Here is a 24,874-nt window from a genome sequence, read left to right on the forward strand (position 1 = left end):
TCTTTTTCTGTCTGCCTGTTGATGGATCCTGGGTTGCTTCTATGACTTGACTTATAAGCAGCGCTTCTATTAACACTGGGCTGCACGTATCTCTTTGAATTACTGTTTTCATTTTCCTTGGCTATATATCCAGGGGTGGAATTGCTGGATCATATGGTAGTTCTATTATTAGTTTTTAAGCACACTCCTTACTGTTTCCCATGGTGCCTGCACCACTTTATATTCCCACCAACAGTGTACAAGAGTTTTCTTTTCTCTTCACCCTCTCCAACATTTGTTATTTGTGGTCTTTTTGATGATAGCCATTTTGACAGGTGTGAGGTGATTTCTCATTGCCTTTCTGATTTGAATTTTTCTGATGATTAGCAAGTCAGGAAGCAACAGTTAGAACTGGACATGGAACAACAGACTGGTTCCAAATAGGAAAAGGAGTACGTCAAGGCTGTATATTGTCACCCTGCTTATTTAACTTCTATGCAGAGTACATCATGAGAAACGCTGGGCTGGAAGAAGCGCAAGCTGGAATCAAGGTTGCCGGGAGAAATATCAATAACCTCAGATATGCAGATGACACCACCCTTACGGCAGAAAGTGAAGAGGAATTAAAAAGCCTCTTGATGAAATTGAAGGAGGAGAGTGAAAAAGTTGGCTTAAAGTTCAACATTCAGAAAACGAAGATCATGGCATGGGAAATAGATGGGGAAACAGTGGAAACAGTGGCTGACTATTTTGGGGGGCTCCAAAATAACTGCAGATGGTGATTGCAGCCATGAAATTAAAAGACGCTTGCTCCTTGGAAAGAAAGTTATGACCAACCTAGATAGCATATTGAAAAGCAGAGACATTATTTTGCCAACAAAAGTCCATCTAGTCAAGGCTATGGTTTTTCCAGTAGTCATGTATGGATGTGAGAGTTGGACTGTGAAGAAAGCTGAACACCAAAGAATTGATGCTTTTGAACTGTGGTGTTGGAGAAGACTCTTGAGAGTCCCTTGGACTGCAAGGAGATCCAACCAGTCCATCCTAAAGGAGATCAGTCTTGGGTGTTCATTGGAAGGACTGATGCTGAAGCTGAAACTCCAGTACTTTGGCCACCTCATGCAAAGAGTTGACTCACTGGAATGACCCTGATGCTGGGAGGGATTGGGGGCAGGAGGAGAAGGGGACGACAGAGGATGAGATGGCTGGATGGCATCACTGACTCGATGGACGTGAGTCTGAGTGAACTCCAGGAATTGGTGATGGACAGGGAGGCCTGGCGTGCTGCGATTCATGGGATCGCAAAGAGTCAGACACGACTGAATGACTGCACTGAACTGAACTGAACTGATGATTAGCAATGTTGAACATCTTTTCATGTGCCTGGTAGCCATCAGTATGTCTTTCTTTAAAAAGTCTATTCATATCTTCTACCACTTTTAATAGAATCGTTTGTTTGATATTGAGTTGTATGAGTTGTTTATGTATTTTGGATATTAACCCCTATTGGTCATATTATTTGTAAATATTTTCTCTAATTCTGAAGGTTGTCTTTTTGCTGATGACATCCTTTGTTGTATGAAGTTTTTATGTTTAATTAAGTTCATTTGTTTATTTTTGCTTTTATTTATTTTGCCTTAAGAGACCAATCCAAAAAAAATATTGCTATAATTTATGTCAAAGAGTGTTCTATGTTTTCTTCTTTGAGTTTCATGGTTTCTCGTCTTACATTTAGGTGTCTCACCAATTTTAAAGTTTCTTTTGTGTATGGTGTAAGTAAATGTTCTAATTTCATTATTTTACATGTAGTGCCACGTTTTCCCAGTACCACTTATGGAAGATACTGTCTTTTCACTATTGTATATACTTGCCTCCTTTGTCATAGATTAATTGACCACATGTGCTTGAGTTTATATCTGAGCTGTCTGTTCTTTTCCATTGCTCTGTCTGTGCTTACACCATACCATGCTATTTTGATTACTGTAGCCTTGTAGTATAGTTTGAAGTCTGGGAGCTTCATTCTTTTTTCTCAAGAGTGCTTTGGCAATTCATGGTCTTTTGTAGTTCTACATGAAGCTTAAAATTGTTTGTTACAGTGCTGTGGAAAATTTCAAGGGTATTTTGATAAGGATTACATTAAATACATAGATTGCTTTGGGTAGTATAAATATTTTCAAAACATTTTTTGCCAGTCCAGTAGCTTCATTGTGTAGTTTGAGATCAGAAAGTATAATGCCTCTGGCCTTGTTCTTCTTTCTCAGGATTGCTTTGGCTTTTCAGGGTCTTTTTGGTTACATACAAATTTTAGCATGGCCTCTCTATTTCTACTGTTCATAATACTCCATTATGCTTTCAAAATCCATGGCATCAAAGAGATGGCCCCTCTTTTAATTACAACTTGTGAAATGTGTGTTCTCTCTCATTTTGGAAAGAGACTGCCTATAGGTGATTTCTTATACACAATCTCATTGATTTCTGTTCTGATTTTTAATTGTGGTTTTCTGTGTCTGACTTTTAATTGCTCACTATCACTGATCTCAATATTCCCTACAGGATGAAGCTGCTCTTGAAAACAATTTCTCTCATTTTTTAAACCAAATCTCAAATAAGTACATACAAGCATTCAAGGGAGATTTTCTGCTCTCATTCCCTCTGTCCTCTGTGTGTATCACTATAACGACCGGCATGACATCTTTGTCTTTTTTTTTTTTTTTCCTTTCTTACTTGCGATATGCACAAAAGAAGGAAAGACTGAGAAGTGGCTCATCAGATTCTGCTTTTTATTAGAAAAAACATGCACTGGAGAAATAGGTCTCATTGGCACACATTAATCATCATGCATTACTTTGTACTGAGTACATGGTACTAGGCACACACTACTACTTAATATTAGATAGGTATTAGCATATGTGATGGCCAATACAAATGTTACAGGATAGGGAGAATAGCAGATATATTTCTGTAGTGAAATTGCACAGGGAATGAGAAGAGGTCAGAGATGTGTTCTCAGGAAAGATTACCATGACACTGGTGAACAATGCCCCCCATGAAAGGGCGTTAAAGACAACACCACTGAGGAAGCTGTATAATTTAGCATTCTTCACACAGGAATAAAGCAGAGCTGGTAAGGAGGTGGCACATTAGCTATCCCAGTAACAGCTGGGGTGGTGTCGAGGTCCTTTGGGTCAACCACAGATTTCAAGGTAAATGTTTGTAAAATTGTGGTCAGGAATAAAAACAGCTCCATGCGGGCCAGGCCCTCTCCCACACAAACCCGTTTTCCTGAAAATAACAAACACAGAGAGTACATACTCCTTGAACACTGTGTTTCTGGCTGCCAGAAACAGACTATGCAGTAACTTTTTGATGAATGTTTGAATGGATGGATGGAATGCAAATGGTTAGATAGACAGATGGACAAAGGGTAGACACTCATGTTATCCATCTAACATCTAATCTTAACAGGTATCCTCTCAGCAGATATTTATTGAGTTATCAGAACTATATCATATACTTCATTAAGTGTATTGTAACTCCATTTTGACATTTTCAAGGTCCCATCAATTTTTTTTTCTAGAAATACTCATATATTGGTTGTATTTTGTTCCTAGTGATGGTCCAATGTCTTTCTTTCCATTCTTCACAGCCTCTATTCTCTGTTGGAAGTATATCAAATCTACATCGACCTTGAAGTTTTAAAGTTTTATAACACAGAGTTACTTTTGTCTACAATGCACTTCTCTTGTATTTTCAGAATGTAGCTTAAATTTTATTTTTGAATTAGAAAGAACTGGGTCACCTCTCCAAAGCTCCAATAATCTACTCCAAAAATGAGGATGTCTCATAGAGAGGGAAAGTGTGTGGGCATTGGTACTGCTGTCTCTCATCATGGAAAAAGAGCATTTTGACCAGGCACAGAATGGGCACTATGAAAGTTCCAAAGGATGCCCAAAGGCACCTTGTCCACTGAAAGTGAAAGTCACTCAGTAGTATCCGACTCTTTGCAACCCATGTGCTGTCCATGGAATTCTCTAGGCCAGAATACTGGAGTAGGTAGCCTTTCCCTTCTCCAAGGGACCTTCCCAAACCAGGGATTGAACACTGGTCTCCCTCATTGCAGGTGGATTATTTAACCACTGAGCCACAAGGGAAAATTGTCCACTGAAGCAATGAAAAAAGTAAATGTGTTACCTGCTGAGAAAGCCATGAAATAGTCGCTCTTCCTAAAGTTGCCGTTCTCATCCAGGAAGTGGCCAGGGTCAAATACCTCTGGGTTGGGGAATTCTTGGTCATCATGCAGTACAGAAGTCAGTGATGTTAGTATATCTGTGCCCTGGAAAGAACAGATGAAGATAAATTAAACTATGAAGAAGTCACAGACCTAGAAGAACTGCTGAAAATCATTTAGTCCAATCTTAGGATCAATAGATGATTAATTTTGGTTCAAAAGAAGGTCAGTGGCATTTTGAGTCAGACAGAACAAGTAATAAGGATAAGTTTAAGACTAGTGGTGGTGATGCTGCCAAAATGAACACTGGCAGCATCTGAAATACTCAGTACATGGGTCCTAGAACTTATGAATCCATTCTGCTAATCACCACATTAGGACATGGTATCTGCCCCCACCAGCTGCTTTATCATTTCAATTTTTACTCATCTCCTATGTGGATTATGGTTTAATGTGGAAGTCTCTATTGTGCTTGAAATGTCTCAAATTATCTGTTTGTATGGCTTTTGTAAACAGGCATTTGATCTAATACAAAATAACCTCTTCTATAATAACAATGTAAGTACAGTAACAAATATTATTGTTTATCATTGACATGCAGATTGTATGTCTTTATTTTAAAATATAGGGCAGACTTCATCACAGATTAATCCTAGATTTGAAACACAGAAAGGACTGTAAAATTCACAAAATCATTTCACAGTAATTCAGCTTACAATCATTAGTTTAAGCAAGTTTTATCTATTAACACTAAAACTATTGGGTAAATGATTGAGAAGAAAGATACAAATCTATAAAGTACCAGGTAATCTTTTATTAATTAAATGTGAAAAAAAGGACCTGTTTCATGGAGTAATCTGGCAGATACCATTTTATCATATGAACAATACTGCTGCTACTGCTGCTAAGTCACTTCAGTCGTGTCCGACTCTGTGTGACCCCATAGACGATAGCCCACCAGGCTCCCCCATCCCTGGGATTCTCCAGGCAAGAACACTGGAGTGGGTTGCCATTTCCTTCTCCAATGCATGAAAGTGAAAAGTGAAAGTGAAGTCGCTCAGTCATGTCCGACCCTCAGCGACCCCATGGACTGCAGCCTACCAAGCTCCTCTGTCCATGGGATTTTCCAGGCAGAAGTACTGGAGTGGGGTGCCATTTTTAGTCCATATCAGACCACAATTACATTGTGGGGGAGGTTATGAACAATACTACATAACCAATAATGGGATAACTCACGTATGTGCCTTCACCTACCCAATGAATTTCAGTGGGAAACACAAAGCACCTATATAGTTGAAATTGTAACTGGAATCTATGTCCAGAAAACAATCACACAAAACCAGCCTGAGGAATATTTCACTTGACTACTAAATTGCACTCTTCACAGAGTTAAAATGTACTAAAAGAGAACAAAGAGGGCAAACAAAACTAGTAACAGGAGAGAACAGGGAGAACAAGGAAAAGATATCCAAATTATAATCTTGTTTCCAGCCTGGACACTGATTTTCAAAGAAAAAAAGCCACAAAGTTTATTACAGAAAAACTAGGAAAATTTCAATATAGGCTGTACACTAAATAATATTATTCTATCAATGATAACTCTTGAGTATAATTGCTATTATTGCTCTGTATACAAAAATTGCTATTTTGAGCTATACATACGGAAATAGAGAAGTGTAGAAAAGTAGATGATAGATTGATAAATGAATATTTGTGGAAGAAATTTTTACATATTGAGGTATGGAGAAGTCATTCTAGTTTGTAAACTTGAATTTAACTTAAATGCTAACTAGAACATCCTATTTGTGGCCTATCAAACATATGCACTAATTATTAAGAAAATGTATATTGAACAGAAATAAAGAATGTCCATGTTAAAAATAAAGATTAAATGCCTCCTTTCTTGGACACCAATGTTGAAACTCTTGCAACAAGAAGACTCCTCTCTCAAGTGCCAAGGCCATACCAACTTGCTGTGCATATGTTGATAATCTGTTTTTGAAACCTTGTAAGAATGTATCTCTGGCTTCCTGATTTTCTTTGCTCTGACAAGATATACAATTGTGTGGATAAACCATACCTCTCCAGAGCAGTTCCTCAGAGTTATCTGAGAGGTTGTCTTTTGGGCTATAGTCCTCAGTTTGGCTCAAATAAAACTCTTTTCTATTCCTATTACAGATTTTTTATTGATTATCTCTCAACATTGCAAAAGCAGGTAAATATACAAATTCATGTATAACATACATATGAACATGTTTTTAATGTTCTATGTTTAAAAAATAATTAATGCAAACTTGAGGAATCTTCCATCCCCTAAGGTTATCATATAAAAGGTATACAACTCTTTATTATTCCCTTGTTTGTGTTTATATAAGAAATAAATAACACATCTAAGATAACAAAAAAAGGTGCAAAAGGCAATACTTTCAGCAAATGCTGCTCAAACACATGCATATTTCATAGAGAAATAAAAGAAGCATAATCATTACTCTTAGTCATAAGTAAAAATTACCCGCATGAAAGTGAAAGTGAAGTCATTCAGTCGCATCTGACTCTTTGCGACCCCATGGACTGTAGCCTACCAGGCTCCTCCCTCCATGGAATTCTCCAGGCAAGAGTACTGGAGTGGGTTGCCATTTCCTTCTCCAGGGGATCTTCCCGACCCAGGGATCGAACCTGGGTCTCCTGCATTCCAGGCAGACGCTTTAACCTCTGAGCCACCAGGGAAGCCCTGCATAAACCATCATCTAAATGTAAGCACTAAAATTATGAAGTTTATAAGGGTAAATCTTTCAGACCCTGTGCTGGAAAACGTTCTTTAGATAAACAAACAAAAACAATCCCACACATCAATCTTAGAGCATTGCAAAATGTTCTTTTAGACAGACTTATATACTAACAAATATCAACCTATGTGCAAATATGGCCTTAGTACAAACAATGACCTAAGTATTTTAAATGGAAAATAATCAAGGAAGACACTTTGTGGCACATGGGAATTATATGCAATCTAAATTTCTGCTTCCAAAAAGACAGGGATATAGCCATTCTTGTTTGTTTAATATGTCCTTGACTACTTCCATGCTACAACAGCAGAAGTATACAAAAGGATACAAAAGGCATCAGACACTTCAAAGCTTCAAATTCTGAAATACTTACACTTTGAAGTATTACATAAATACTGTAATACTCCTGTCTTAGAGCATTCTCCAGTTAGCTCAGTGGCTCCAGACTTGGATAAAACTAATCACTTACATGATTGGTAAAAAGGTATAACAGAATCAGCCTCCTAATAATCTTATTGAAAAAGACCCTGATGCTGGGAAAGATTGAAGGCAAAAGCAGAAGAGGGCAGCAGAGGATGAGATGGTTAGACAGCATCACTGATGTAATGGACATGAAATTAAGGAAACTGGAAGACAGTGGAGGACTACAGAGCTTGTTGTGCTACAGTCCATGGGGTCACAAAGAGTTGGACGTGACTTAATGACTAAACAAGAATAAAACTCAATATTTATGTTTCTACACTGGGGGGACTATGCAGAAGGGGATGGTAATCCCCAGTATTTGGTAATAGACATATGACATTATAATGGTCATTTCCCAATACCGTGGATGTGAGAGATGGGCCACTCCATTCTAGTACAGTGTTTCCCACATACTTAGAAATAAGAGGAGAAACAAGCTTGATCAATTATTACCTTAGACCCCAATGTCACAAAAGAAAAGTCTTCTCTCAGTATGTCCTTTGGTTAAAAAAATAGTAGACTTGAAGTTCTAACCCTTGTATCAAAACTGCAATCACTGAGACAAGTCTCACAATCTAGTAAAGTCATCAATTCTGTCTTCTCCAAGGATTGGCACTAGTACTTGTATCTTAAGAATCTCATTGCTTTCTTTCCCCAACAAAATACAAATTTTAGTTATATTATTTTATAATTTTAATAATACTATGACTTGGCTTCAAGTAGATAAGAGAAGTTTTCAGCACACCAACTAGAAAGTCTGAATATATACAGATATTCTGTGTTAGAGAGCATGAGAAATCTGCTAAGACAAAAATCTGTCTCAATATTCCAAAGTTTGGAGAACCTCAAAGAGGAAAGCTGACACCTAAAGTTAATATTAGTCTCTGTCAATGTTCAAATTTTACTCAAAATACCCAAAATGGGAGAGGTTACATCATTCCATCTGCCAAGGAGGAGAGGGATGGACCCTTTCTGGAAGAAAATAAATAACATCTGAACTCTGCATTTTTTCATTTATAAAAATTGGTATTTAACCAAAAGTAACTAGGCATTTCAAAGACACAACTAAGTGGCCAAAGATAGAAGTGAGGAAAACAATAAATATACACCCAAACTATGAAATATTTCTCACCTAATTTTATCATGCCAGCATGACCTTTAAAACAGAAATCCAATGAAAAAATGTTGAGGAAGAAAAGTTGTAAACCAAAAATCTCTTAAACCATAATCAGTAAAGTCCTGAACAGAATGTAGCAAAAGAAATCCAACTGCATATATATATATTTATAATAGGCATATTCAGTGGGAAAAGTGAGGTCAATGTATACAACCATACCAATAAGTATAGACATCAATTTGAAAAAAATTATATACATGTTCACCACTAAAAATAGCATTAAAAATGAGAACATATTTTTTACTCTGATTCTTTAAAAAGTATGTAGCAAAATGTACATAAAATATCATTCAGTTCAGTCGCTCAGTCGTGTCCAACTCTGCGACCCCATGAATTGAAGCACACCAGGCCTCCCTGTCCATTACCAACTCCTGGAGTTCACTCAAACTCATGTCCATCAAGTTGGTGATGCCATCCAGCTATCTCATCCTCTATCGTCCCCTTCTCCTCCTGTCCCCAGTCCCTCCCAGCATCAGTCTTTTCCAATGAGTCAACACTTTGCATGAGGTGGCCAAAGTACTGGAGTTTCAGCTTTAGCATCATTCCTTCCAAATAAATCCCAGGGCTGATCTCCTTCAGAATGGACTGGTTGGATCTCCTTGCAGTCCAAGGGACTCTCAAGAGTCTTCTCCAACACCACAGTTCAAAAGCATCAATTCTTCGGTGCTCAACTTTGCTCACAGTCCAACTCTCACATCCATACATGACCACTGGAAAAACCATAGCCTTGACTAGACGGACCTTTGTTGGCAAAGTAATGTCTCTGCTTTTGAATATGCTATCTAGGTTGGTCATAACGTTCCTTCCAAGGAGTAAGCATCTGTTCATTTTAGGGCCGCAATCACCATCTGCAGTGATTTTGGAGCCCAAAAAAATAAAGTCTGACACTGTTTCCACTGTTTCCCCATCTATTTGCCATGAAGTGATGGGACCTGATGCCATGATCTTCGTTTTCTGAATGTTGAGCTTTAAGTCAACTTTTTCACTCTCCTCTTTCACTTTCATCAAGAGGCTTTTTAGTTCCTCTTCACTTTCTGCCATAAGGGTGGTGTCATCTGCATATCTGAGGTTATTGATATTTCTCCCGGCAATCTTGATTCTAGTTTGTGCTTCTTCCAGCCCAGCATTTCTCATGATGTAATCTGCATATAAGTTAAATAAGCAGGGTGACAATATACAGCCTTGACGTACTCCTCTTCCTATTTGGAACCAGTCCATTGTTCCATGTCCAGTTCTAACTGTTGCTTCCTGACTTGCATATAGGTTTCTCAAGAGGCAGGTCAAGTGGTCTGGTATTCCCATCTCTTGAAGAATTTTCTACAGTTTCTTGTGATCCACACAGTCAAAGTCTTTGGCATAGTCAATAAAGCAGAAATAGATGTTTTTCTGGAACTCTCTTCCTTTTTCCATGATCCAGTGGATGTTGGCAATTAATTTGATCTCTGGTTCTTCCGCCTTTTCTAAAACCAGCTTGAACATCTGGGAGCTCACAGTTTACATATTGCTGAAGCCTGGCTTGGAGAATTTTGAGCATTATTTTACTAGCATGGGAGATGAGTGCAATTGTGCGGTAGTTTGAGAATTCTTTGGCATTGCCTTTTTTTGGGATTGGAATGAAAACTGACCTTTTCCAGTCCTGTGGCCACTGCTGAGTTTTCCAAATTTGCTGGCATATTGAGTGCAGCACTTTCACAGCAACATCTTCCAGGATTTGAAATAGCTCAACTGGAATTCCATCATCTCCACTAGCTTTGTAGTGATGCTTTCTAAGGCCTACTTGACTTCACATTCCAGGATGTCTGGCTCTAGGTGAGTGATCACACCATCATGATTATCTTGGTCGTGAAGATCTTTTTTGTACAGTTCTTCTGTGTATTCTTGCCACCTGTTCTTAATATCTTCTGCTTCTGTTAGGTCCATACCATTTCTGTCCTTTATCGAGCCCATCTTTGCATGAAAATATCATTATCAATAGTGAAATGTTAACCGCCATTCTTCTGAGATCAGAAATAAAAACAAGGCTAAAAGAAAGTTATTAGCCAAGACAGCATGACAATGTATAGAGAAATTGCAATTAATCTAGAGGGAAATTTTAAACACTGATTTTAAATTTGGCACAATTGCTTCATATAAAGTTATTAAAATGATAAAATCAGTTATATTTTCAATCCAGATAGCAGAATGGAAAAGGCATTTTAAAACATTTAAAACAACAATAAGCACCTAAGGGGGAAAAAAGGATTCATTTGGAAATGTAAACAGTTAACTTTCATCAAACCAAATAAAAGAAAGAGAAAATTTGGAAGTCTTGCACTGCTAGCTGTCAAAATCTGTTATAAAGCTTACAGACTAAACTTGAAAAAAACACACAATTCATCAAGCCTGCACACAGATGATTACTTATACTTCTTTTGTCTTGCTTTCATAGAGGATGGCACACAAACTGTCTAAAATGGGAACTTCAGTACCACTGAGGTCAGTATAAGAGAAACCAATGTTACCTTGGGGATGAGGTAGTTTCTGAATTTCACGTCACAATTCACAGCATGAGGTACACTCGTAGGAGCCAGGTCAATGTATCTCTGGATCTCATGCAGCACAGCATCCATGTAGGGCATGTGGGTCCTGTCCTGCATGCAGGGGCTCCGGTGTCTGCCAATCACACGGTCAATCTCTTCCTGGATCTTAGCTGATAAGAGATAAGTAAGACTGAAGAAGAAAAAAATGCACACCACATTTGCAGAGCAATTCAGAGATATATGATGCTTCATGAGGTATCCCAACAGCATTATACACTTAAGTTATATGCTCAGAAATGGACCTCGACATGGAGAGAGAATTGCCATAACACAAATACATGTAAGTCTCTGACAAGCTAGACTTAAGATACAGCTAAACAGACTTGTATGTTAGCATACACAGTAATACAAGCAGAAATGATAAAATGTTTGAAAATAAAAACACAACACAAGGTCAAGAAACTAAAGTCGTTGGAGGGAGAAAAACAGGAATCTATTAATTTTATATCAAAATAATATGTGGATTGAAAAGGTAAGTTATATGTGTTTTAGTGTATTTGTGTATTGTATGTGTGCAATATGCAGTGCTATTCTCTTCCTCCAATTGCCAAATGCTGTCACTCTCAACATTCTAGTGGTTTCTTCTGAAATTTTTGCCCTGTTTCTAATCAATGACTCTGTTTCTATTTTTTACATAGATTTTTAAACAATATCTGATTTCCTGGTATGAGAGTTGAGAATTTACATCTCTATCCCCACCTCATACAAAATACACACACAAATCCCCTTACTCCACTTTCAATATATTTACACCATAATTTTTAGCTCTCAAAACATTCATTTTAACATCATTCTGACTAAATAAACATGCTCACTCTTAAGAAAACTATGATTATGCTTCCTTTTGGTACTTTCTTGGAGCTTACTATGTTTCTTTAGTTCAATTCATAAAACTCCGTACCCTGATTTAGGAGTCTTTCCAAATACTGAGGTAGATGTTTCAAACTCCTAATAATTTCCCTATTATTCAGAAGTCACAAACAACCCATCACCTTTTGTCTTTTGTTCTTGGCATCTCCTTTCATTCTTGCTTTATCCACCTGATCCATTTAGAAGTGGACATTTGCCAAGCCTGCTATCTAGCAACAGCCCTGACACTTTTTCTGCTTCATGAGTTCTCAAGATTCCCAAAGCCCATGACTTCCTCTGACATGACTTCAGGCATTTGAATATGAAAGTTTGATAGTTGACTTGAATTCTGATGCCTTACTGAACTCTAATCCTTTATCTATGACATGCTACATCTCTCTGAAAGTTTTTGTGATTTTCTCTTTTATTCTGGTGTTCTGAAATTTCATGACCTGGGTCACGGGGTGGAAATTTTTATTTCATTCACTCTGCTAGACATGTTGAGAGAATTTTCTATCTACATGGTAAAGTTTGGAGTCCTTTTCTCCAGAGTCCTCACTCTCTGGAGTTTTTCTCTGGCATGCTCAAATTCAGAAAGCAGGATGGAGAAAGGAGCTAAGAGTCCCTGAATTCAAGAAGAGAATTTTTCCCTAAACTTTGCTCCAAATTGTGACCTCACTCTTTGCCCCTGTCTCTGCCCAGTGTCCTGAGTGTAAAGCCTCTTAGTTTCAGTTTCTCTAGGCAATAAGCTTCTCCCATCCTATTGGGGAAAGAATGACCTGATAAAAGGAGCTGTCAAAGGGTCATGCTATTTCAAATCTTGAAAGATGATGCTATGAAAGTGCTGCACTCAATATGTCAGAAATTTTGGAAAACTCAGCAGTGGTCACAGGGATAGAAAGGGCCAGTTTTCATTCCAATCCCAAAGAAAGGTAAGGCCAAAGAATGCTCAAACTATTGCACAATTGCACTCATTTCATACGCTAGTAAAGTAATATTCAAAATTCTCCAAGCCAGGCTTCAGCAATACGTGAACCATGAAATTCCAGATGTTCAAGCTGGTTTTAGAAAAGGCAAAGGAACCAGAGATCAAATTGCCAACATCCTCTGGATCATTGAAAAAGCAAGAGAGTTCCAGAAAAACATCTATTTCTGCTTTATTGACTATGCCAAAGACTTTGACTGTGTGGATCACAAGAAACTGTGGAAAATTCTGAAAGAGATGGGAATACCAGATCACCTGACCTGCCTCTTGAGATACCTGAATGTAGGTCAGGAAGCAACAGTTAGAACTGGACATGGAACAACAGACTGGTTCCAAATAGGAAAAGGAGTACGTCAAGGCTGTATATTGTCACCCTGCTTATTTAACTTCTATGTAGAGTACATCATGAGAAACGCTGGGCTGGAAGAAGCACAAGCTGGAATCAAGATTGCTGAGAGAAATATCAATAACCTCAGATACGCAGATGACACCACCCTTATGGCAGAAAGTGAAGAGGAACTAAAGAGCCTCTTGATGAAAGTGAAAGAGGAGAGTGAAAAAGTTGGCTTAAAGCTCAACATTCAGAAAACGAAGATCATGGCATCTGGTCCCATCACTTCCTGGAAAATAGATGGGGAAACAGTGGAAACAGTGTCAGACTTTATTTTGGGGGGCTCCAAAATCACTGCAGATGGTGACTGCAGCCGTGAAATTAAAAGATGCTTACTCCTTGGAAGGAACGTTATGACCAACCTAGACAGCATATTAAAAAGCAGAGACATTACTTTGTCAACAAACATCTGTCTAGTCAAGGCGATGGTTTTTCCAGTGGTCATGTTATGGATGTGAGAGTTGGACTGTGAAGAAAGCTGAGTGCCAAAGAATTGATGCTTTTGAACTGTGGTGTTGGAGAAGAGTGTTGAGAGTCCCTTGGACTGCAAGGAGATCCAACCAGTCCATCCTAAAGGAGATCAGTCCTGGGTGTTCATTGGAAGGACTGATGCTGAAGCTGACACTCCAATACTTTGGTCACTTGATGTGAAGAGCTGACTCATTTGAAAAGACCGTGATGCTGGGAAAGATTGAGGGCAGGAGGAGAAGGGGACAACAGAGGATGAGATGGTTGGATGGCATCACCGACTCAATGGATATGGGTTTGGGTAGACTCTGGGAGTTGGTGATAGACAGGGAGGCCTGGCGTGCTGCAATTCATGGGGTCTCAAAGAGTCGGACATGACTGGGTGACTGAACTGAACTGAACTGAAAGGGTCATGGCTGGATCAGCTACCTTTATCAGCCTATTTCTCCCTCTATCCTCTTTGATTCTTGGTACTTCTAAATACTGAAACTTACAGGATGGTAAGGACACAAATGACTCTCCTCATTATACAACTTTCTCTTCTGACATGTAGGCCATAACTTCATTCTCTGTCTGATTTCACTGTCACATCTCAATATGCTCTGTGTTTCAAAAATTTGTTGAAGATGTGTTAGCTGCCTCTCCAGTTTTAAAAAGCCAACTCTGGCCTGTTAAGAGGCTATGGTCATTTTACTGAAACCCTAACATGACAGAAGATCATATGTATTTCTAAACTGCTGTTCACAACTGTTAACTCTTTAAAAGTTAATTTCTAACAAAAAGTTATTTGCAAGGGATAAAATTATTGATCCCAACCCCCACCACTACCAAATTCTTATTTTGGTAAGAAATATTTTCCTGGAAATAAACCTCTTGACTAATAAAATTCCTTTATATGCACATCTTAAACCAATTCCCTGTCAATATAACTTTTTAAAGCCCTCATAACACTGAAAATTTCATCAGGCAATCTCACAGAATTCCCAGGATTTCCATTTATGTTTCAATAAGCAGAATTTCCACTTTCTGTGCCCTGGCTTTAGGACACTGCATTTTCAGAATGGGGAAACTCCAGAGTGATCTTTCCATAAGAAAGCCATTATGCAACTGCAGGCCAACTCATGCTGGCTATGCCTGCTACACATGACCTCCCATGAAACCCAGATGCTGCTGTGTTGATTTTCCTACCTTTCACAGTGTCTTCACTCCTGTCATCCTGCTATGTTAAGATGTCCCATTACTTTTCCTTCACTAAATCTGAAAAACATTAAGGTGCTCAAACAGAGATTTAAGGGCTTCCCTGGTGGCTCGGTCCTTAAAGAATCTGCCTGCAATCCAAGAGATTGTCTGCAATGCAGGAGACCTGGGCTCGATCCCTGGGTCAGGAAGATCCCCTGGAGAAGGAAACAGCAAACCGCTCCAGTATTCTAGTCTGGGAAATCCCATGGACAGAGGAGCTCAGCAGGCTATAGTCCACGGGGTCTCAAGAGTTGGACACTACTTAGAGACTAAATTACCACCGTAAGAGAAACAAGGTGGAAAGCACTCCTGGTCTCTTTCCAATATCTTTCCTGAAATCACCCTGCCCACCATGTTATCATACCGGTGACTTCGGGGTGCTTCAGCAGGAGGAGGAGTCCGTATCTCAGTGTGGTGCTCGTTGTCTCTGTCCCAGCTCCAAACAAATCAGATACAGTGATTGTCAGGTTTTCAAATGTATATTCTGACTGATGATTGTGTTTTTCCTAGGAATGATTTGATTTTTTAATTAGAAAGCTTACCAAAAGCAGGTAAACATGGCCCTTTAACAGGTAAAAAACAAATCGACACAAATCATTCCTGATTAACCCCAGATATATTGGATTTACTCAATAAAAACTTTAAAATTCATGTCTGAGACTGGCTCAAAGAGCTGAAGAAAACTACATACAAGAACTAAAGCAAATCAGGAAAATATATAAACAAGTGGGGAATAATGAGAAAAGTATTAGTATTACTCAGTCATTAAAAAGAATACATTTGAATCAGGTCTAATGAGGTGGATGAAACTGGAGCCTATTATACAGAGTGAAGTAAGCCAGAAAGAAAAACACCAATACAGTAAATGCATATATATGGACTTTAGAAAGATGGTAACAATAACCCTGTATACGAGACAGCAAAAGAGACACTGATGTATAGAACAGTCTTTTGGACTCTGTGGGAGAGGGAGAGGGTGGGATGATTTGAGAGAATGGCATTGAAACATGTATAATATCATATATGAAACAAGTCGCCAGTCCAGGTTCGATGTACAATACTGGATGCTTGGGGCTGGTGCACTGGGACGACCCGGGGGGACGGTATGGGTAGGGAGGAGGGAGGAGGGTTCAGGATGGGGAACACATGTATACCTGTGGCGGATTCATTTTGATGTATGGCAAAACCAACACAATATTGTAAAGTTAAAAAGAAAAGAAAAGAAAAGAAAGAACCAAAGAGAAACTTTGGAGCTGAAAAGTACAATACCTGAAATTACAAAAAAAAAAAAATTACCAGAATTTTTCAACAGCAGACTGGAGGAAGCCTTCCCCCTCCCCCCCCCCCAGCCCCCAAAAAAAAAAAAATCCATCAAACATGAAACCAGGAGAACAGAAATTTCCTGTGAATATCAGGAAGAAAAAGGAAGAAAGAAAAATGAACAGAGCCTGAGATATAACTGGAACTCAAACAAGTATACCAACATCAACTTAATGGGAGCCCCAGAAAAGAAAGAGAGAAGAAATAAAAAATAAATATTTGGGGGGGAAAAATGGCTGAAAACTTACAAAATTTGGTGAAATACACGAATGTATGAATTAAAGAAGCTAAACAAACTCCAAGAATATTGAAGCCAAAAAGACCCAGAGCAAGGTGTATCTTAATCAAACTGTCAGAAGCCAAAACTAGAGAATGTTTGAAGCAACAAGGGAGAAGTGACTCATCATGTACAAAGGATCCACAATAGCATAATATGTCATTTTTCTCCAGAAACTGTGGGAACCATAAATCAATGGAAAGATATTAAGTCCTCAGTGTAAAAATGTCAACCAAAAATTCTATATCTGGCACAACTATCTCTCCACAAAATAGGTGACAGAAGACATCTCCAAAGTAAAACCTAAGGGTTCCTTTTTAAAAGACTGGCCCTACAAGAAATGCCAAAGGTAATCACCTTTCAGTTTAAAACAAAAATGTATTACATGATAATTCCAACCCAGATTGACAAATAAATATTTTTGTTAAAAATAATAATGTAGGTAAATACTAAAGCTAGTATTTATTTATTGATTGATTGTATCTAGTATAAAAACTCTTCTTCCCTATATTATTTAACAGAAAATTGAATAAAAATCATTAGAAATACCTGTTCTAGGCACAAAAGATATAAAGATGAAATTTATAACATCAACAAAATAAAGGGAGATGACATTGGTTGGGAGCAGAGTTAACATATGCAATTTGAAGCTACTGTGGAAGCAATTTATACTGGACTGCTATATATTTAGGATGTTAACAGTAATCCCCATTATAAGTACTAAGAAATCAATTAAAAAATAACATAAAAAATTTGAAGAAGGCATTAAAAAAGTGCCTGCAAAATTGATCAAACAAAAAATATGACTATAATGGAAAAATTGAGAAACAGCAATCATAAAATGCATTAGAGCAAAAAGCAGCAGAACAGAAATAAAGCCATTAATATTAAACTAATTCTTCAAAATTAAAGTGATTAGTCACTCTGACTAAAACTCACAATTTAAGACAGATATTTAAAGAACAAAATTTTAAAATATATATATATATAAGCTATTATATATCCATACATGTATAGAATATAATTCAGGCATGCAAAAGAAAAGAAAATCTTAACACTTGTGATATCATGAAGGATGGCCCTTGAAGTTATCACAGTAAATGAAACATATCAGATACAGAAAGATAACTACCATATGATTGAACTTACATGTGAAATATTTTAAAAATCTGATCTCATAAATACAGAGAACACACTGGCTGCCAGAGATGGGGAGTGGTCAAGATGAATAAAGGAACTCAAAAGGTACAAAATTCCAGTTATAAAATAAATAAGTCATGGGTAACTACTACACAGCATGATGACTATAGTTAATACTGTATCGTATCTCTGAAAGTTTCTAAGAAAGTAAATCCTAAAAGTTCTCATTACAAGAAAGAAAACCTATAACCATGTGTGAATGGATGGTAACTACATTTATTACACTAATCATCTTGCCTTATATACATATATTGAATCACTATGTTGTATATCTATAATTAATATATTTTATGTTAATTCTTTTCAATTAGAAACTGCATATTGTCTACAAGAAACCCACTTAAGACTGAGAGATACAAATATGTTGAATGAAAAAGAAAAAGATTTTGCAATTAGTGAGTAACCAAATACAGCAGGAATGTTAGAAAAAAAGTTAGATTTTAATCAAAAAGAAATTAAATGGAACAAATGAGAATGGAGTGTTTTTTTACTGGATCAACAAAGGTGAAATCTTCCAGAAGCTATAACATTATACATCTATATGTGGGCTTCTCCAGTGGCTCAGCAGTAAAGAATCTGCCTCCAGGTTTGATCCCTGGGTTGGGAAGATCCCATGCAGAAGAAAATGGCAACCCACTCCAGTATTCTCACTTGGGACATCTCATGAACAAAGAAGCATAACAGGCTACAGCCCATGGGGTCACAAAAGAGTCGGACAGGACTTAGCTACTAGGCAACAACAATAACAACATCACCTATGTGCACCAAACAACAGAGCCACAAAATATATGAAGGAAACATTGAAATAATTGAAAGGATAAATGAAGAGTTCTATAATAATAGTAGGAGACAGGCTTAGTATTACACTAGACACAGTGAAGAAATAATCTATGAAGTTGAGGATATCACAGTAGAAACCTCTAAAACAAAGAGAAAGAGACTTTAAAAAGAGAGACAGAAAAAGGAAAAAGCAAATCTAAGGACTATGGGACAAGTTCAAAATGTGTAACATACTCATAGTGGGAATGCCAGAAGGAAAAGTAAGAGGAAAAGAAGTAGAAAAAATATTTGAGACAATAATGAATCAGAATTTCCCCTAAATTAGTATCATACACCAAACTACAGATCTAAGAAACTCAAAAAACACTGATTAAAATATTGCCAAAAAACAAAAACAAATCCTACTCTAGGCATACATTTTCAAACTACAAAAAGTCAAAGGTAGATTTAAAATTCTTAAAAAGCCAAAAGTGCCTTGCTTAAAAGGAAAAAGGATGAGAATTATTCTGACTTTACCTCACATACCTTGCAAGTAAGAAGAGAGTGGAGTGAAATATTTGAAGTGTTGAGAAAAAGAAACCACAAACCAAGACTGTGTACCCTGCAAAACTGCTGGGTATAAAAATGAAGAACTGCTCAGACCAAAAAAAAAAAAAAAAATAGAAGTAATCTGTTACCAGTATGACTACCTTGCTAGAAGTGTTAAAAGAAATTCTTTCAAGAGAAGGAAAATCATATCAATCAAAACCACATCTACATAAAGAAATAAAGAGTTACAAAGAAAAGAATGCATAAACATAAAAAAGTTTTCTTTTCCTCATTCATAACTTATTTAACAGCTAAAAGTTCAAAATAACAGCAATGTATTTGATGGAGTAATGCTTATGAATACTTCATATATAAATATATATCTGCTTATATACAGGTGGAATGAATGACAGCATGCTACAAGGGATGGAGGGAAGAATTAGAATTATTTTGTTACTATGAGATAGTTACACTGACAGTGACATGGTGCAGGAACAACCAGGTGCAGGAAAAACACAGGACATGACCCTGTGTTTGTGTTTGTTTCCTTAATGAACAGCAACGTTGAATGGACCCTGTCTCACTCTATATAAAAAATTTAACTCAAAATAGATGAAAAATTTAAATATGATACACACACATATATATTTAATGCCTAACTCAAAAAGACTCACAGAAAGAGAGAGCAGAATAGCAACTATCAGGAGTTGGGGTGGGAGTAGCAGGAGAAATAGGGAGATAATTGGTCAAAGGATAAAAATCTCCAGGTGTATGATGAATACGTTTGGGGGATCTAATGTACATAATGGTGATTATAGCTAATAATACTGTATTATACACGTGAAAGTTACTAACAGAATAATGTGTTGAATGTCCTCACCATAAAAAAAAGGAAATAGTAATTATGTGAGTAGATAGAGGACTTAACCCGATGCTAGTGTGGTAACCCTGGTGGCTCAGATGGTAAAGCGTCTGCCTACAATGCGGAGACCCAGGTTCAATCCCTGGGTTGGGAAGATCCCCTGGAGAAGGAAATGGCAACCCACTCCAGTGTTCTTGCCTGGAAAATCCCATGGATGGAGGAATGTGGTGGGCTACAGTCCACGGGTCACAAAGAGTCGGACACAACTGAGCAACTTCACTTAGTGTGGTAATCACTCTATAATATGTACATGTATCAGATTAACACACTGGCCAGCGCTCTCTGACAACCTGAAGGGGTGGGATGGGGTTGGGGGTGGAAGGTGGGAGGTGGGAGGTGGGAGGGAAGTTCAAGAGGGCGGAGACATATGTATTTCTATGGCTGATTTATGTTTTCTGCCATTATGTATGGCAGAAACTAGCACAATATTGTAAAGCAATTATCCTCCAATTAAAAATAAATTCTAAAAAAACAGAAAAATATTTTACAAGAGTTAAATCTATAAAACACTTAGAAGAAAACATTGTAGTATAGCTTTAGAAACTCAGAAATGACAACTGATCCTTAAATTTGACACCAAAGTAACAAATATATACACGTGTGTACATATGTATCTGTCTAATATATATCATATTTCAATAAAATTAAAATGTTTATGTATCAAAAGCATAATGAAAGATGTGAAATGACAGCCAATATGCTGGAAAAACAGCTCAACAACAATGACAAGGAACCCAGTTTTAAAAAGGCAAAGGGCTTAGATGATATTTCTCCAAACAAGAAAATACATTCAACGTCACTGTTCATTAAGGAAACACAAAATATAGTCACAACCAGATGCAATTTCACATTACCTAAGCAAGGTTTAATAGTGTTAAAAATTAGAAAGTAAGTATTGGCAATTATGTGTGAAAACAGGAACTCTATACATTGCTGGTGGGAATATAAATGCTGCAGTCACTGTTGGAAAGTCTGACTATTCCTCACATGTTAGACATAAAATTATTAATATCATATGTCTACTCAATTCCACTCCAAGGAAAATATCAAACAAAAAGGAAAATGTGCCCATGAAGAAATTCGTACACAAATATTAGTAGCAGTATCTTTCAGAACACCCAAAGAAAAACAACGCAAATGTTGACCATAATGTGGATGCATAAAAAATTATAGTACACACATACAATTGAATATTATTCATCCATAAATGAAAAAAACAAAGTGCTCATACATATCACAACTTAGAAAATACTCCAAAACATTATATTGGGTGAAAGAAGCCAGAAACAAAAGGGGTGACACTATGAGTTCTTTTATACAATGAATCCATAAAAGGCAAATCATAGAGACATAAAGCAGATTAAGTTGACACGTGATGGGGTGGAGAGAATGGACAGCAATCATTTAATAGACATCATATGCTTCTGTACAGTGATGAGAAAGTTTTGAAACAGGAACTAGTGATCACACAACACTGTGAATGCACTAAATACAACCAAAATGTACACTATTAATTGCATGGCATGCAGAAGATACTAAGAAAGGGTGGCAAGAACTATACAGAAAAGATCTTAACGACCCAGACAACCATGATGGTGTGATCACTCACCTCAAGCCAGACATCATGGAGTCCAAAGTGAGGCAAGCCTTAGAAAGCACCACTACAAACAAAGCTAGTGGAGGTGGTGGAATTCCAGCTGATCTATTTCATGTTTTAAAAGATGATGCTTTTACAGTGCTGCACTCAATATGCCAGCAAATTTGAGAAACTCAGCAGTGGCCACAGGACTGGAAAAGGTCAGTTTTCATTCCAATCTCAAAGAAAGGCAATGCCAAAGAATGCTCAAACTACCACACATTTGCACTCATCTTACACACTAGCAAAGTAATGCTCAAAATTCTCCAAGCCAGGCTTCAACAGTACCTGAAGCAAGATCTTCCAGATGTTCAAGTGGATTTAGAAAAGGCAGAGGAACTAGAGAACAAATTGCCAAAATCCGCTGGATCACAGAAAAGCAAGAGAGTTCCAGAAAAACATCTACTTCTGCTTTATTGACTACACTAAATCCTTTGACTGTGTGGATCACAGAAAACTGTGGAAAATTCTGAAAGAAATAGGAATGCCAGACCACCTGACCTGCCTCCTGAGAAATCTGTATACAGGTCAAGAAGCAACAGTTAGAACCAGACATGGAACAACAGACTGGTTCCAAATTGGGAAAGGAGTACGTCAATGCTGTATATTGTCACCCTGCTTATTTAACTTATATGCAGAGTACATACATGTAATGCCAGGCTGGATGAAGCACAAGCTGCAATCAAGACTGCCGGCAGAAATACCAATACCTCAGATACACAGATGACACCACCCTTATGGCAGAAAATGAAGAGGAACTAAAGAGCCTCATGATGAAAGTGAAAGAGGAGAGTGAAAAAGTTGGCTTAAAACTCAACAATCAAAAAACAAAGATCATGGCATCCGGTCCCATCACTTCCTGGCAAATAGATAGGGAAACAATGGAAACAGTGAGAAACTTTATTTTCTTGGGTTCCAAAATCACTGCAGATGGTGACTGCAGCCATGAAATTAAAAGATGCTTATTCCTTGGAAGGTAAGTTATGACCAACCTAGACACCATATTAAAAAGCAGAGACATTCCTTTGCCAGCAAAGGTCCATAGTCAAAGCTATGGTTTTTCCAGGAGTCATATATAGATGTGAGAGTTGGACCATAAAGAAAACTGAATGCTAAAGAATTGATGCTTTTGAACGGTGGTGTTGGGGAAGACTCTTGAGAGGCCCTTGGACTGCAAGGAGATCCAACCAGTCAATCCTAAAGGAAATCAGTCCTGAATATTCATTGGAAGGACTGATGCTGAAGCTGAAGCTCCAATACTTGGGCCACTTAATTCGAAGAACTGACTCATTGGAAAAGAGCCTGATGTTGGGAAAAATTGAAGGCAGGAGGAGAAGGGGACGACAGAGGATGAGATGGTTGAATGGCATCACCAACTCAGTGGACATGAATTTGAGTAGGCTCTGGGAGTAGGTGATGGACAGGGATGCCTGGCATGCTACAGTCCATGGGGACACAAAGAATCATACATGCCTAAGCAACTGAACTGAACTGATGTGAATTTCACCTTAATTTTTTAAATAACATTACTCCATGAATTGACAGATTTCACACAATCTCTATAAAAATCACCACTGATTTCTTTGCATAAATTGACAAGTTTATCCTAAATTTAGGTGGCACAGAAAAACAAAAACAATCTTATAAAATGACAAAAAATTAGAGGTCTCACACTACTCAACTTCAAAACTAATTACGAAACTAGTAATTAAGATGTCCAGATGATGTGCCACTGATGTAAAAACTGACATTTAGCTTACTGAAACAGATGCCAGATTGCACAAATGCTCAAATTATGAGTCAGTTGATTTCTGACAAGGTTGCCAAGGTAATTCATGTGGGGAAAATGGTCTTTCCAACATGGGGTGCAGGGTTCATGCTCACATCATATAATATAACTCCGTATCTTTGCTAATCCATTTACTTTACACTCAATTAAGGCTTCTTCTGTCCACACACCTACTCTTTGCCATCACATGCCTATGTAAACAGCATCATACATACATCATTCATCCATCTCATATTCCCTCCCTTGTCCTTCGATGCAAATATGTTGATCTATTTGCAACTACCAGCCAAGCAGGAAGCCCAGTTAGACCTAGTCATTCTTTATTCCCTTTACACTGTGTATGCTATGATCATGTTCATCATCATATTATACTATGATATTTTGTTACTTTTAACTCATTGTTATCAGTTTCCAATTCACCTATGACATCATTCTGTTTTTCCTTGGGTAGATTATTAGCACCCAAAGAGCAAAATCAAGGTATTTCACTTACTTAATGACTAAATATTACATCATGCACACAAGTACTTAAAATGCTTGTCAGCATTGCTTGCCAGACCACTGGAACATCCTTGGTAAATACAGAAGATTCAATGATCTATAAAATGCACAAGTAATCAAATAATTGAGCTGTCTTTAGCCTATTACCTGCTCCATCTTGATCAGGAAGCAATCAATAAAGTCTCGAGGATTGTTAATATCCAGGGATGCTTGGTGTTCCCTTGTTTTCTCCAAAACATAATTTTTTACATAAGCAGTATTTGTATAAAGTTTTTTATAACTATAACTCCATGGGAAAAAATCAAGGAGCACAGGGAAAATATTGAGGACCTAGAAGAGAAAACTACGGTTTATTAAATAAATAGTTAAAACTTACATACCAAGTCCTAGTTGGAAATTGTAGTATAAATATTAAAATAAATATGGTCTCTAAATGTTGAGGAGTATTTTTATTATACAAATACATAATTTTCTATGCTGATAGAAGTATTTCAAGGAGAAAATTCTGGTCAGGGATCAAAAAAATAATCATTTCCTATATGTACATATCATGTTTCCAGTATGAAAACATCTTCACATCAATTCTTCCTGTTTTTCACATCAGTTCTTCTCTACAACCATGAAATAAGGGTCAGCACAAAGGTCAATGACTCACACTTTGTAGATGACAACAGAGGTTAAGAGAGTTTGCACATCCTGATACAGAGCACAGAGCTGGTCCCTGATGTTTCTACCTCTGTCTCATAGACTCCAACATAAAATAAGTATTTTATTAATA

General features: G+C 37.4%; 1 protein-coding gene and 1 non-coding gene across 2 annotated transcripts in view; both read right to left on the reverse strand.

Moving 5' to 3' along the window:
- Positions 1-2,783: 2,783 nt before the first annotated feature.
- The window catches only part of LOC102279786 (cytochrome P450 2C19), a 32,902-nt gene continuing 10,811 nt past the window's right edge, over positions 2,784-24,874 (reverse strand). The window contains exons 5-9 of the mRNA XM_005907257.3: positions 24,244-24,426; positions 15,508-15,649; positions 11,134-11,321; positions 4,171-4,312; positions 2,784-3,261 (exon numbers count right to left, since the gene is read on the reverse strand). Coding sequence (XP_005907319.2) covers positions 3,080-3,261; positions 4,171-4,312; positions 11,134-11,321; positions 15,508-15,649; positions 24,244-24,426 — 837 coding nt within the window. The 3' untranslated portion in view covers positions 2,784-3,079. The remainder of the gene's footprint in view (positions 3,262-4,170; positions 4,313-11,133; positions 11,322-15,507; positions 15,650-24,243; positions 24,427-24,874) is intronic.
- Positions 6,863-6,934, reverse strand: TRNAS-GGA (transfer RNA serine (anticodon GGA)). Its single transcript has one exon. It is a non-coding gene; the product is annotated as a tRNA-Ser (tRNA).

The sequence above is a fragment of the Bos mutus genome, chromosome 26 (genome assembly GCF_027580195.1).
Source record: "Bos mutus isolate GX-2022 chromosome 26, NWIPB_WYAK_1.1, whole genome shotgun sequence".
In the NCBI taxonomy this organism is placed as follows: Eukaryota; Metazoa; Chordata; class Mammalia; order Artiodactyla; family Bovidae; genus Bos; species Bos mutus.